We start from the raw sequence: 13,857 nt of genomic DNA, 5'->3' as shown, positions 1-13,857 counted from the left end.
CTGAATTCTACTTAATAAGCCAATGAGTCCCAATGCCCAAAGCAGCATATGGTAAATGTTACCGTCATGCATAAGGAGACAGGGCAGTGTAGACACTGAAGCAGGCTCTTGCCGTTGATATTTTTAACTCTCAGGTGAGAGACCAGGTGGAGGTATTTGCTGTGGGGACCAGTAGTCCAGCAGCACTGTGGGGAAGCAAGTATCTGGGGGTAGCCGTGTTAGTCTGTATCCACAAAAACAACATTATTTAATGGCTGCATCTGTAACTTTCACTCCATGCATCTGAAGAAGTGTTTTTTTACCCACAAAAGCTTATGCCCAAATAAATCTGTTAGTCTTTAAGGTGCCACCGGACTCGTTGTTTTTGTGGGACGCAGCATGCTTAGTCTGGGGACGGGGGGGGGGAGGAGGGGCAGAGAGAACACAACATACCATTTTGTAGCTGCTCCTCAAGGTTAAGGCACTGGGGGCAATGACAGGTTTTAACAACTAGAATGGTCTTTGGCTAGAATGTCACGGTTACACATGTACAGCACATGTGGAAGTGAGCATCAGATCTGCTGAGCTCAGAGGAGAATGCACACTTATCTGGAACAGCAGCCAGGCTGCACGCACATATCATTCAGGTACCACCTTCTGCTTAAGAATCACATCACCAAATGTAAAAATCTTCAAATGTAATTTATTAAGACATTCAGCTATGTCTGTTCGTCTACATCCAAATTTACTACTAAAAATAAAATCATATCACATTTCACGTTAAGAATACCAATTTTGAAAAAAAACACTTCAGAGCCGAGCCAAGCCTATTGTATAAATAAGTGACTAGTTTCTTTTCATATCAAAATTCACATAAAAAATTTCATCCCCCCCCCCCCAGTTCTATCTGAAGCCATGATGAATGTAAAAATTTAAGTATGGACACGTGCGTGTCAAAGAATAAAGGTGCAAATTCTATTAACTGCTTTAAAAGTGGCATTTGCGGCGTTTGATCATACACATTTCTGTATTCATTCCCAAAAGTGCAAATATTGCCAGAGTTTAACACTGTTTTAATTCAGCTGCAAGAATTAAACATTATACAGGATCAAACAGTATTGCAAGGCCTCTATCTGTGCCCTAAAACTCATCCCACTCTCCCGCACTTTGCAGTGAAGGCCAGAGTGTTCATCAGAGCTTTAGTTTACTTCACATGGCCCATACTGTGCATAATATATTAACAAAAGTTTCATATACATCAAAATATTGAAGACTCCGTCATAAAAGTCAAGAGTCACTATAGATTACATGAATGCAAATGTAATTGCCCCACCAAAAATGCCCAAAGCATACACACAATGTATTAGAGTGCTTCCATCTTCCAATACAATCAATGCTGTTACATCTTTGATTTTGGCTTCAGTGCTGTACAAAATTTTGTCAGTATCATGGCTGCGCTCCAGTCAATGCAGAAAAACAGGCCAAAGCATTCTAACCTCTCACTGGTACCTTGGGACATGGTTCAGTTTGGTGGTTCCTCCCCACCCCAAACACAAGCTAGAGGTTCTGTCTCTTTCGCACCTCACACCCCCTACTTCTCCGCCTTCCCCTTTATCCACCCCCTGAAAATACTCTGTGTCCATTTCATGTGTTTCCAGTTTCTCCCTCCCTTGCAATTCAGAGGCAGTTTCTGAAGTCATTTCAGTTGAATCTCCTTGGAATTGCCTCTACCAGGCAGCCCACAAAAATCAGCATGGGATATTATAAATACATTTTGACCAGCATTAATTGCTAAACTTTTTCACAATTGTGGAAGGATAAGTTCTCTCTGCTGAGTCAGGCACGGGTCTCTGACATGGGTCTGTTCCAACATCATCTTCTGCCACTTCAGAACTGTATAGAAAGTCTCGGGTCCTGAGTGAGAACCTCCTCCTGGCCTCCAATTGGTTCCTCCTCAATAATCGCCCCCTGGCTGTCCTCAAAAAGGCAAGTGTCACAATCCAGACTCTGAGAATCATTCTTGGTGTCATGAGTGTGGTCCTGGTGATCTGGCCCTTCAGCCACCTGTCCGTTACTGTCCCTAGGGCTCTCTCTTAGATTTCTCTCCTCCTGGTGTTCAACACCAAGATGTTCAGTTGCTTCCTGATGAACAGTATTTTGCTCTGCTCCAGGGTTTGGCTGTGGAGCTGGCTCTGGTCCCAGCCCTGGGGGCTGTGAGGGGTTTTTAAGTTGACAGTGGCATAAAGGACAGGTCTCTTGCACATAGAGCCATTTCTTAAGACAACCAGAATGAAAAAAATGGCTGCATGGCGTGATTACAGCAGATTTCATGTCCTGAAAAGAATAAAAATCAAGATGTCACACAACAGCCAAACACCCTATCCTCCCAGAACTACCCTATATCCTCCACGTGATCTCAAATTTACCCTGTGAGATGGAAATTCTAAGGCAAGATGTGTAATGATTTTTCTACATTCACACAAGCCTTCACATAACTTTCAACAGGCACAAGACCAGTAAGTTTCCAGATGAAAAAAAGTGATAGAACTCATGAGACTTAATGACAAAACAATTGCAACCCCATGGAAGTCAGCCCCATACAGATTAAATGCGAGCACAAAGGAACGGTTATTTACAATTCTTTGTGGAAGTAGTTGTAGGGTATGGGTTACACAGTACTAGGCGGAAAGACAAACCCAAAGGTATAAGTCACCCACCGTGGTGTGAGAGCAGAGCAGAAATGAAGTGCCTAGACCTAAGCCACAGAGGTTAGAGCAGAGATTTTTACTCAAATGCAAAGTACGCTTTTGTTTTAAATAAACATTTCAGATCACTGAATCCAAGTTTGGAGCCAATCCAATCTTAATAAAATCATGCTGCATTCATCCTAGGGTTACTCTTTCCCTTCCATTCATAAACATGATTTCCCAGGGAGGAAAGAAGCACATCTGTATTCCCCCAGCCCCCCCAAAGCACAAGGTGTGGTAAAGATAGTACTTCCAGTGTTCACTTCTAATTTCCTTACTTTTGTTGGCTTATGTTAACCCTTCGCCTTACAGTAATTAGGTTTCTTTTCCTTTTATAACCAGTGTTTTAAATTAAGCAAGAGTGGGAATTAACAATCCATGGAGATTTAATTGTTTCTATGAAACCGTACAAGACATTGGCTAGCGGAGTACATACAATCTTACAGGAAGCAGAAGAGAAATCTCCCCAATGAAAAAAAAAGTTAGTGTTTGGTTTGGTTCTACTATTGAGAGTAGCTTGGCCCAAACTCATTAAGAATCTCAGATTCTTTCTAGAGTACGACACTTGCTTTAGACAAATCTGAAAACAGATTTAAAAAAAAAAAAAAAGCTATTCTGCTCTATTTAAATTCCTTAATTTCCATGTTAGTTTGTTGTAGGTTTCCAGTGCAACGACTTTCTCCAATTCTGCACTAAGCCAAATTACACATAGCAGAACTCGGTGGGGATTGCAACTGAAACACAACCAAAGTCACTGAACTCGTTATAGCAGCGGAGACGAACTCCAGACCATCCAAAGGTATGTTAATAAGAGTCACTCCCCTACAATGCTACTACTTGAATTGCACACCTGGTAGCAGATGGCACAGATATCATTGTGTTGCTCCAGCTGCTCCTCTGTGGCAGTGGGCAGCGATTTGATCTTATTCACAGCATCCCTGCGGAGAAGAAAACTTTTCCACCCCAACTGGGCCCGGAGCCACACATTGTAATAGGAGTGGATGAAGATTATCATTGAGCCCATCACAGTCCATTCGCCAAAGATAGTCTCCGAGACGCCGTATGCCACGACGCAGAGAGCCACGAGGAATTCCAGCAGCCGGTAGGTGCCGTTTACATAGTAAATTACATCGTCCATATTTTCTACTGGCTCTTTTCTGAACTCCTCAACCATAAACAAAACGTAAATGAAAAGTGTTCCAAGCACCTGAAAACAGATAGAATGACACGGTTTTAGCATTCAGGTCCCGAGGGTAAGTAGAGTTCTGTACACAAGGGGCCTCCCTCACCTGGAAGCATATAAGCTCCAAATCAGCCACGTACTTGCTTAACTTCAAGTAGAAGCTAAATCCACCCTACTCAGCAAAGCATGAAGCTTGTGCTTAAATACCAGGGAAACCCATGCTTAAGTGCTTTGCTGAATCCAGACTGTAGTTAGGGCTTGTCCACACAGCAAACGCATACTAGAGGGGTGTGATTTCTAACGCGCACAGGCGTATCAGTGTAAACACTCTTTGAAACAGCACTACATTAATGTGCACTAGGGAATTTTTAGGGTTGACATGGGCCAGTTAGTGTGGGACACGGTGCACTTTAGAAATCACACTTCTCTCGTGCACAGTGTGGACAAGCCCTTAGAAGCATGGATAGTGACTAGGTGCACACACACAAAAAGCCATTAAGTGACAAGCTTCCAAGAGTTATTTTTTAAATAGTGAATTAAAAAATGAAAATGAGGATACACGCCCCCACGCAGGAAAGTACGTACGTATGCATGTTTTGGACACCAACATATTTTCAGATCGCCTCTGGAAATCTCCTAAAATAATGCAATCTATGTGCAGTTTGGAAGCTTCTTATTGTAACCAACATGCCCTTGCAATCCTACAGCATTATTTACAATAAATATTTTAGTTCCCTGTGTTCTCAGCCCAGCACTAGAGTACTCTCGCCGCAGGTAGAGATAAATAAAAGATTTTACATCCCAGCTTCTGCACTCTAATACTTCCCCCAGCACAGTTCTGGTCATAGCCTGTTATCTTAGGGAGAAAAATAAATAAAGGACTACCATGAGGCTCGTATGCCTTACCTGGAGGGAGGTTAGAATACTGCTAGAGATAATGATCAGCAGCCAGAAATCCATGTGGAAAAACTGACAAATCATGTAGGCCATGTACGCTGGGAACACTAGCAAGAACAAGCACAGGCTGACTGCACGGAAATGCTTCCACAGGCTCCTGCAGGAACAATGCAAGGGTTGTGATTCAGACAACTGGCATCCTCTCACTGAGAGGACAGTGGCGTCTGTCTCTGCTGAAGGCTTTTACATTAAGAAAAGGAATTCTTAATTTCCTCAAGTACAGTCTGATTCGCAGCACAGACATTTATTCTGATGGATGCTCAGTTCTTTCTGCCCTGTGCCATTCTCAGCACAAAGTGGAAAGGCTGCATCCTCAGTGAGACAAAGGCAAAAATTAAAGACTACAAGTAAGTTACATAGGTATTGCCACAGCAGATCAGATCAGTGGTTAAATTAACTGTCTCCTGTCTCTGACAGAGGCTGATACCAGATGCTTCAGATGAAAATCCAGGAAATCCCGTTAGAACAATTATGGAATAATCTGCTCCAGGTAGTCATGCTCTGAAGCATAACGGTTTGTAAGGTTATTTTAAATGCTATCTGGTATACCTGCAGAAGTTCCCCCATAAAAACCATCTCATACTTCGACTCTTACTAGACTCTTTGCTAGCCTCTACAACCACCTGTGGAACTCTCTGCCACATGATGACTGTACATTGTGTAAAAGTATTTCTTTTTATTTGTTTTAAATCTGTTGCCTTCAGTATTAATGAATGGCACCTTGCTCTTATGAAAAGCGACAAATTGAATTTATTTAGATTTTAAAAAATAATGACATCTATTCCAAGGCTCTAGTTATCTTACCATAATTTATCATGCAATAAGTACAATTAAGTTAAACCGCAGCAGCACTGAAATTGGTTCCATAGAAACTCAGCCAAACAGCCCAGCCATCTACCTCTCCGTGATCAAGGAAGCATACCCTCAGCCTACTCCAAACAGGTGTCTTTTGCAGTATACCCCAAAAGTCACCAAATTCAGGCTATTTCAGACCAAAGGGGAGCAAGGTCCTGAGTCTCCAAGTGAAAGCCCTGCCAGCTGTCCCCTCCCTTTTATGACACACAGATCTTCATTATTTTGTAGACCTCTATCATGTCCCCTTTTACTCATCTCTCCCCTACACAGTCCTAATCATTTCACTCGCATCCCATTTGGAAATCTTTCCAATGCCTCTAATCGTTACTTGCTGTGCTACTCAGCAGCTCTCTCTGATGTATTTTTACACACATTTAGTTCCAGAAATAAGATACACTGAAACAGACGAACGATAGCAGAAGGGAAGAAAGGAGAGAGAACTACCCTAATTTGACCTCAGCTAAGGGTTAGAAGAAAAAAAAATTCTAAAATGAACTGAATTTTGTAAATACCTGTTATTTCAGGGGGGTGCGGGGAGGCTTCCCCACCTCACTTGTTCAGAACTCCCTACAAATTCAGCTTTGGAGCTGGCAAATAGTTAGTTGCTGGTAGCAGTAAACTGTATCTGTTTGAGACCCAGATACTCATCTCCTGGCTCTACTCCCCTTTCCTTTTGTTAGCATATTTAGAGTTAACATGCCACAGAGTTGTGTTGACCACAAGCAACCTCTAAGCCAAACAGACTCACTGGATATAAATAAACCTCCTCTTTTATTTATAACACTTACTGGTTACATAAGGGGAAAGAGACATGCAATTAACATAGGAAATGCAGTTTCATGCCAGAACACCAAAGACAAATAAAGCTCCTCAAAGAAACACAAAGAAATCAAAGATAACAGGAAAAAACCCAGCAGATCAAAACGTCCACAAGACTCCATTCTTCCACTCCTCGGGTTCTGTCCATAGACACCTCCCATTCCAGGCCTACAACCTGTGTGCCCCAAGCCTGAGGTTCCTGAAGTTAATCTAGGGACTATTATTACTTAGTAGAATTTTTCCCCCCCATGATTCCATTAAATAACTGGCTGTTTCCGTACACCCTGAACTGGGGTTTTGTTTGGCCAAGAGCAGGGCTCAGTGTCTCACGGGGGGGGGTGATGACTTTCCTTGCGTCATGTAATACACAGAGAACTCGGTGCCAGGGGCTGCACAGCAACATGATCCTGTGCAGACTGTACAACATGCTCATGGATGATTCTTCATTAGGACCATGTGACCCACGTCACTTTCCTTCAGCAGAAGGAATCATGTTGCAAAGCATCTCTGAGCTGGTGTACATCACAGTGAGAGAGAGTGTGGGAGAAGGGAGCAGGGAGAAGATAGGGAGAAGGAGCAAAGAAATTAGAACAGTCTTTTTATTCTTTAGTCTACAAGAATGCGGACCACCACAAACTTACCTTTTGGTAGCCCCCAAGGCTATCAGGCCAAGCATTAGTGTGCTCACCTCTACAAAAGAGAGTTTTAAATAGCTTTCAGTTTAGAAAGTGCATCTCTTACTTGTCCCTTGAAGCGCCCAGGGCCAGAACAATGGGATCAGCAATCTCCAGCATGGACTGAAGGATGGATGCTACCACAATGAAGAGAATAATACTAAGCAGGAATGCCCGATGGACAACTTGAAGCTCGATTAAACCAGTCTGCACTGCCAAGATCAGGAGAGTGACTCCTTCTGTCATCCCCCTTTGGGTTGGTGTTTTGAAGAGAAAGTGAAAATAAAATGCAGAGCATTAATTATTTTGCTTCATCTTAAAATAAAAGTCTGGCATGTATGAAATCAACAGAGTCTGTTATAGTGCTTTGTTTCTGATTCTATCTTAAGATTTCTTTCTGCCTTGGATGACCTCAGGACATTAACATAGATATATTTCTTTAAAAAATACTGCTTACGCTTCTCTGTAGCTTTCAGAGGCTTTGCTGACCTTTATTCTTTAATGTATGCAGTGGTGTTGTAGCCATGTTGGTCCCAGGATACTAGAGAGACATGGTGGGGGAGGGGATATCTTTTATTGGTGAGAGACAAGCTTCGGGTCTGGGCCGGGCCTGAAGAAGAACTCTATGTAAGATATTCCCTCACCCGCCTTGTCTCACTTTTTCTTTAATGACATCCCTGTCTGGAGTCCTACCACTTGGGTACATTTTGAAAGCAGTGAATTCAGACTTAGATATACAGAACAACCTCCAATGTCGCTCACAGAAACTCTAGAATAAAGAGTCCCCTGAATGCCCCACTTTCACTCTTTTGGTTTTGAAGTTGAAAGTGAATTTAATATTTCTAATGTGGAGACAACGATACTATCTTGAAGCAGTTACAGCACAGCATGGACTATGCATGACTGTTTCCCCCCCCCCCCCACACACACACACAATGCTCCTGCGCCATTCCTGGGCAGCCTCACTTTATACTCACTGCAGTTCCCACGTACTCACCGGAACCCAAAGTACAAACAAGTCCTTCACTTGTGGCTTGAACCAGCATTTGAACTCCCGGTAAAAGCTAACATACTAACCCACAGTGCCACAACTAAACTCCCAATTCTATGTCAGACAGTTGTGACAAGCACAAGAGAAACAAGTTGCCTATATTCTTTGGCAGTTTCCCACAGTAACTTTTAGCTGACCCGTGTAAATCTTCCACAAAAGATTAGCTTGGTTTCATGCAGTTACAGGGGGGGGGGGGGGGGGGAGAGAGAGAGAGAGAGAGGGGAAGAGGAGGAATGAACCAGGAAGTTAAAATATAACTATGTAAGCATTTAGTTTTTCTAAACATTTGAAGATTCCTTCAGTCACTCATCCCAATGAAAACACTGCAAATAATCTAAAACCCCAAAGAGAAGCAGTACTGTAATACATACAGTGCATGATTGCCATTCTAAGATTCATGGTAGACATTTCCATCTCAAATCCTTTAAAATAGTGCATTAGGACTAATAAATAAGAAGCTTGTCATAATTCCTATGCATTCTAAGGAGTTTATAGTGGGTTAAAAATAACTTTCAGTTCAACAAATGCCAACCTCAGATCTATGTAGTTCTAAATGTGTGTCAGGCACTTACCTGTTCATAGCCGGGTCATTCATGAATGCTCGGTAGCCCTGCAAGTAAAACTTGCAGAGAGTCAAAACTCCCAAAGCAACAAAGGAAACTGTGAACACCAACCCCAGGAGTGAATATGGAGTGCTGCAACATTCCGCAATGCTAGGGGGAAAACACAGTTTAATTAATAAAAAGATTTCTTTAATTAAGACTCTGAGCTGGTTTGAAATTACATCTGGATTGGCTTAAAAAAAATAACTTGAGAAGCCCCACAAGTAAATGCATATTTTTCTATGACAAAATTACAGGAGAGCACAGTCCACTATTTTCTCCTTGGACATCAAAGGTCAAAGATTCACAGGTACTCAATCACAAATGCATAGTTCTATCAGCTGATAAGCAAGCCCAGGTGGTTCTCCTTTGCTCATTCAGACTGTGCTTCAAGACAGCCCCACATGGTGGTGCTATCTTGCTTTTACTTTAATAAAGAAGAGCACTCATTCTCAGGCATGGAAATGTGGTGCATTCAATTCACTTAATGACATTTCAATCCAGTTACCACAAGGAGACGCAAAGTTACAGTAGATCGATTTGATTGGTTAGTTCCCACCCATTGCAATACTGCCAGGATGCCAGTCACTATATAGTGCTCATATAAACGGTTATTAAAATGGCTAATAAATTGCAAAGTTTTTCATAATTCTGGTCTGAAAAGTGATCTGAGATCTTGATGTTCCACACTACTGCTGACCCACAAAAGAGGTCTAATACAAACTTCAAATAAACAATACCAAAAAGACAGGTTGTCTTTAAACAATTATCTGAGCGAGAACACATGATGCTCTCGCTCTCAGGCCTACTTCTCCTTTGACTTGTTACTATAATCAAGTCACAAGGTTGCAGCTGAGGATTCACAAAAGCTGGGTGCAGCCAAGTTTGAGGGATCAAAGAGCTGTTTCAGCTCACTCATCCTGGGGCCGGTTTTCTGTAGTCCTGGTCCAGTGCAGTCTAGAGCAGTCTCAGTGTTTCTCCAGAGTACAGCAGCCTTGAATGGGAATCACACTGCTAGAGATCAGCAGAATGCAGTGTGCTCTGGTGATACATCCCCCCCATCTTCCATGTCAGCAGAGCTGGAAAGCAGTGGTGTGGAGCTGCTCTATGCTTGCTTTCTCTAATGCCAGGGAGTCCTCAGCTACTCAACTCAGGGTCACGTTCTGGCACCTTTGGTTACAACAGCAATCCTGGTTCCTTCAGGACATCAGGCTGTTCCCAGAGAAATTATTAGGATGCCACACTGCAGCATTCTAATTAATTCACTGCTGGGTCAAGTAGAAGCAAAGTGCTCCAAGAAAGAGCTTGTGTCAGAAACACTAAATGGAACAAAGGAAACGGTAAATAGGTGCACTGGTACTCTGAGTCCATTTTTAATGTTTTATACGGCACCAGAGAGGTAACGCAACAAATGAAGGTCATCTCTTTTTAAAGCGTCTATGTTAAATAACAGCTCAAGTTTTATTACAGATCATTCTGCTTATTCTTCAGCAATCCAACATTTTAAGTTAAAATATCCCCCCTCCCCGATTTGATAGGGCATGAAAGCCTTTTGTAGCTGAATAGGCTGCCCACGAGAAGCTTCTTAACTTCCTGGCTATGCATCTGCACATGAATGGTAGTTGTCTTTGAAAGAAACCCAAAGCAGAGAATTTGGAAGAGTCTCACTCATCATACAATCAAGGGGTACTCCTGATAACTCATCAAATCCTCCCTATCCTCCAGTGAGAGTGATACAAGCTCTTTCGGAAGATAGAGAAAACAGAGTCTGTAACGGAATATTGGCTTCTAAGAACACTCACCATCACCACAACCCCCAGCAAAGAAGGGCACGTCTACAGTACCAAAACAATACGCATAAAACTCCATGTGCACAAGAGACAGATCTGTGTAACTGGTTGGAAAAGAAGAATTATGCCAGATGATCGTGGCACAATGGTTCTCTAGTGACTCCTCAAAATTCCCAGTATGTTGTTCTGGTGTGACTGTAAATAGGAAAGAATTGGCCAAAAAAGGTGTAGGTCTCTGGAAGGGATGACTATCTTCCAGGAACTGTGCTTGGGCTGGTGTTTGTCCCTCTCAGTACTGGTCATGTGCGATGTTTAATAATAAGGGCTCCTGCTATGCAAGGTATTTTTGAATAACTTGAGGGTTCCCCCCCCGCCCAAAGTTGTCAGGAATGAAGGAACGATAGTTAAGGAGAAGTCTGATCCACCATAGCTGAGCCTCCAGGTAGGCTCCATAATCAAGAACTTTCAACCCCTCTAGCAAGTAGGCTACCACCCTTCCTAATGAAGTTTAAGCGGAGATAATTTACCATGTAAAGGACTCAGAGGAGCTTAAAAACCTCAAACAAAGGACTGACTGGAGAGCTTTCAGATTTATCCTTATGTGCCCACAGGTGTGAGTTTGTAACTGTCCTGAAGGTTTGAATTCTTGCCATCTTCAAAAAAAAAATACAACGAAGGCTGTGTTTTGTTATTGTTTGTTGTGCCTTTGTGGAAGCTTAACATTGCTATTAAATGCATTCTGATTGCGCTTGCTTGAATTCTGGAGTTGTATAGCTCTAGGAAATCATTCATTACTGCTTATAAAGGGCACGTGTGCACACACTGCTCTTTTCTGGCAGAAAAACATTTTTCCATTTTACTAAGTAGACTGCAGTACAGTGAAGTCTTCTGGCCGACTACAGAATCTTTATTAGCTTGTCTAACAAAATGATATTTTAACTTCCTCTCCTAAACAGTTAGGCTGTCAGAGATAAAACCTGCTACGGAGCTTTCTTTCTTCAGAAGAGAAACGAGTGCTACTGTTGCATTTTCTTACCATGGCAAAGCAATGCATCTTTGGCCCCCACAACACTGGTATAAAAGTCTCCTGGTTGTGTGTGTTGCTCCTGGGCAGGTAAAAGATGACAGCAATTGCCAAAAACCCACCAGGAAGGATGCCTTGAGGAAACGTCCCCAGAGCGTGATGAAATTGAGTCTACAAGAAAAAGGCTGGTGCTTTCATGTTTTGGGCTGTACAGAGGAAGTCTGGCAAGTAATATTTTCGAGATGGCATCTTGTTTAACTCACTTATTATGAAGATACAGATTTATTCTGATACTTGGCAGGCAAGTTCTACCTGATGTACATGGATTGATTCATGATCATTCACATCTTGCCCCTCAATTCTATGGCACAATTCCAGAATCTAAAACACTAGAACCGGAAGTGGTTTAGATTGCACCAAGTACATAATTTCAGTAACTAGAATACTGATGGTTCATGACTGCAAAGACCAACGGTGGTTCAGAGTGATATTTGCACTGAGTGTGTCAATCTGGCATTAGAGATCTTTCCTTTTGGAGATCTTGTGCACGTAGCAATAGCTACAATATTTGCCAAATGCATGAGGTGTGTTAGAAAATCGAAGCTCCCCTGCCGTGCCATGTGGTACAAGCCTCTGCTCTCTGCCTGTGGCCAGACAGAGTACGCACATCACTAGAGCACAGGCTTCTGTATTAAGCACAGTGGGGAGCTCGGAGCCTAAATGACTCAGTGATGTGGGAGATACTGGGTCTTCTCTGCGAGGAAGAGCCCTTTCGTCATCCCCAGATTCTTTACCTTCCTGCTGTCAAGGGACTCTCCGATTTCTGCCCCTAGTAACAAGAGTCAAATATCCTGCAATTTCTTCAACTCAATCACAGAAATTAGAGATGGAAGAGCCCTATTAGGTCAGCCAGCCCACATCCCTGGCAACTGCTACATTACAGTTAGGTAAAGTCAATATTCTGCTTTGTGCAAAATTAAAACTTCAGTGGAGGTGTAAAATAAAGTTGGGCGGGGGGGTTAACTGAAAACTAATCACCTCTGTTAATGCTGAATAATGCTATTAGTACTGTGTTGCATTACATTTTAGTATGTAATGCCCTCAAACCCTTTGTGTTTCTCTGTTTATTTTAAGTTGACACTGAATTCAGAGGGCTTGAGTACTGTGATGGACAAGACCCATGTGTGAAAGGTAAGTGAGAGGAATGTTCTAGAACCTTGATCCTGAGGCTGTGGTGTCAAACAGGGTTATTCTAAAAACAAACCTTTAGAAAGAGTTAGGAGATGCTGGCAATGTATCAACTTCTTTGTGTGGTTTAGTAGAAAGACAAGAAGGTCCCAAATGCACTAAGAGGGTGAAGGGAAAGACTGGTGAGTCATAATCTAGTAAGGGAATGACTGGAGACAGAGTGTAATATGCTTTCTTTAAATCTTGTAGAAAGATGAATGCCAAAAACAAGACAGAAGAGGTATGAAAAGTTCCCAAGCACCAAAGGCACTGAGAAGGTCCCTCTGCTGATGAAATGGTCCATAAGAATGTGGGTTGCTCAATAAAAGACACCCTTCAGAACAAACCAAACATCAGAAATAGTTTGTTAGAGAATCCAGTCCAATACCCTGAAAGCTAGATTCAAGAGCAATCCAACTGGGGAAGAGAGTAGCATACTGGGATATTTAGGATCACCATCAGAAAGATAACCCAAGTCTCTCCTTCCTGAGGACAATAAGTTTGGGTTTTTTTGGCTTTATTTCGGATACTGCTGATATTGTGGATGGAATTCCCCATGGTCGTTGCTCATTGCTAAACTTTCAGTTATGGCATGGGTTTTGATGCACTCCAGAACGTGTTGCATACCACAGCTGAAAATAAAGCATCCAGGACCCAACAGACACATCGATTCCTCAACACAATCCTACAGACAAGTACCAGAGGAGGAATGGGCTAGCTAGCCTCAGCTGGTGATATCGGAGTTCACCGATTCAAATTTTTGAAGCCCTACCAAACTTCTGAGCTGAAGCTGAGTGTACAGTGGTTTGCCCATCACTAAGTTATATTCTGTATTCACTGGGAGCTTTTCCATAGTTCTGCTAATACCCCTTTGTCCTGAGCTGCTGTGAAGCAAAAGGCTTCACTGGACTAATATGCATGAGGGCTTCGTGATACGGACAAATATTTA

At 42.4% G+C, this 13,857-nt stretch overlaps 1 protein-coding gene across 2 annotated transcripts in view; it reads right to left on the bottom strand.

The window, feature by feature from the left end:
• Nucleotides 1-662: 662 nt before the first annotated feature.
• RNF145 (ring finger protein 145) overlaps nucleotides 663-13,857 on the bottom strand; it is a 62,314-nt gene continuing 49,119 nt past the window's right edge. For both annotated transcript variants that reach the window (XM_034778600.1, XM_034778601.1), the window contains exons 7-11: nucleotides 8,838-8,978; nucleotides 7,282-7,464; nucleotides 4,816-4,963; nucleotides 3,577-3,933; nucleotides 663-2,313 (exon numbers count right to left, since the gene is read on the bottom strand). In XM_034778600.1, the coding sequence (XP_034634491.1) occupies nucleotides 1,867-2,313; nucleotides 3,577-3,933; nucleotides 4,816-4,963; nucleotides 7,282-7,464; nucleotides 8,838-8,978 (1,276 nt within the window). In that variant the 3' untranslated portion in view covers nucleotides 663-1,866. The remainder of the gene's footprint in view (nucleotides 2,314-3,576; nucleotides 3,934-4,815; nucleotides 4,964-7,281; nucleotides 7,465-8,837; nucleotides 8,979-13,857) is intronic.

This window comes from Trachemys scripta, chromosome 8, assembly GCF_013100865.1.
Source record: "Trachemys scripta elegans isolate TJP31775 chromosome 8, CAS_Tse_1.0, whole genome shotgun sequence".
Taxonomy (NCBI): Eukaryota; Metazoa; Chordata; order Testudines; family Emydidae; genus Trachemys; species Trachemys scripta.
This window is presented reverse-complemented; position numbering and strand designations above follow the sequence as displayed.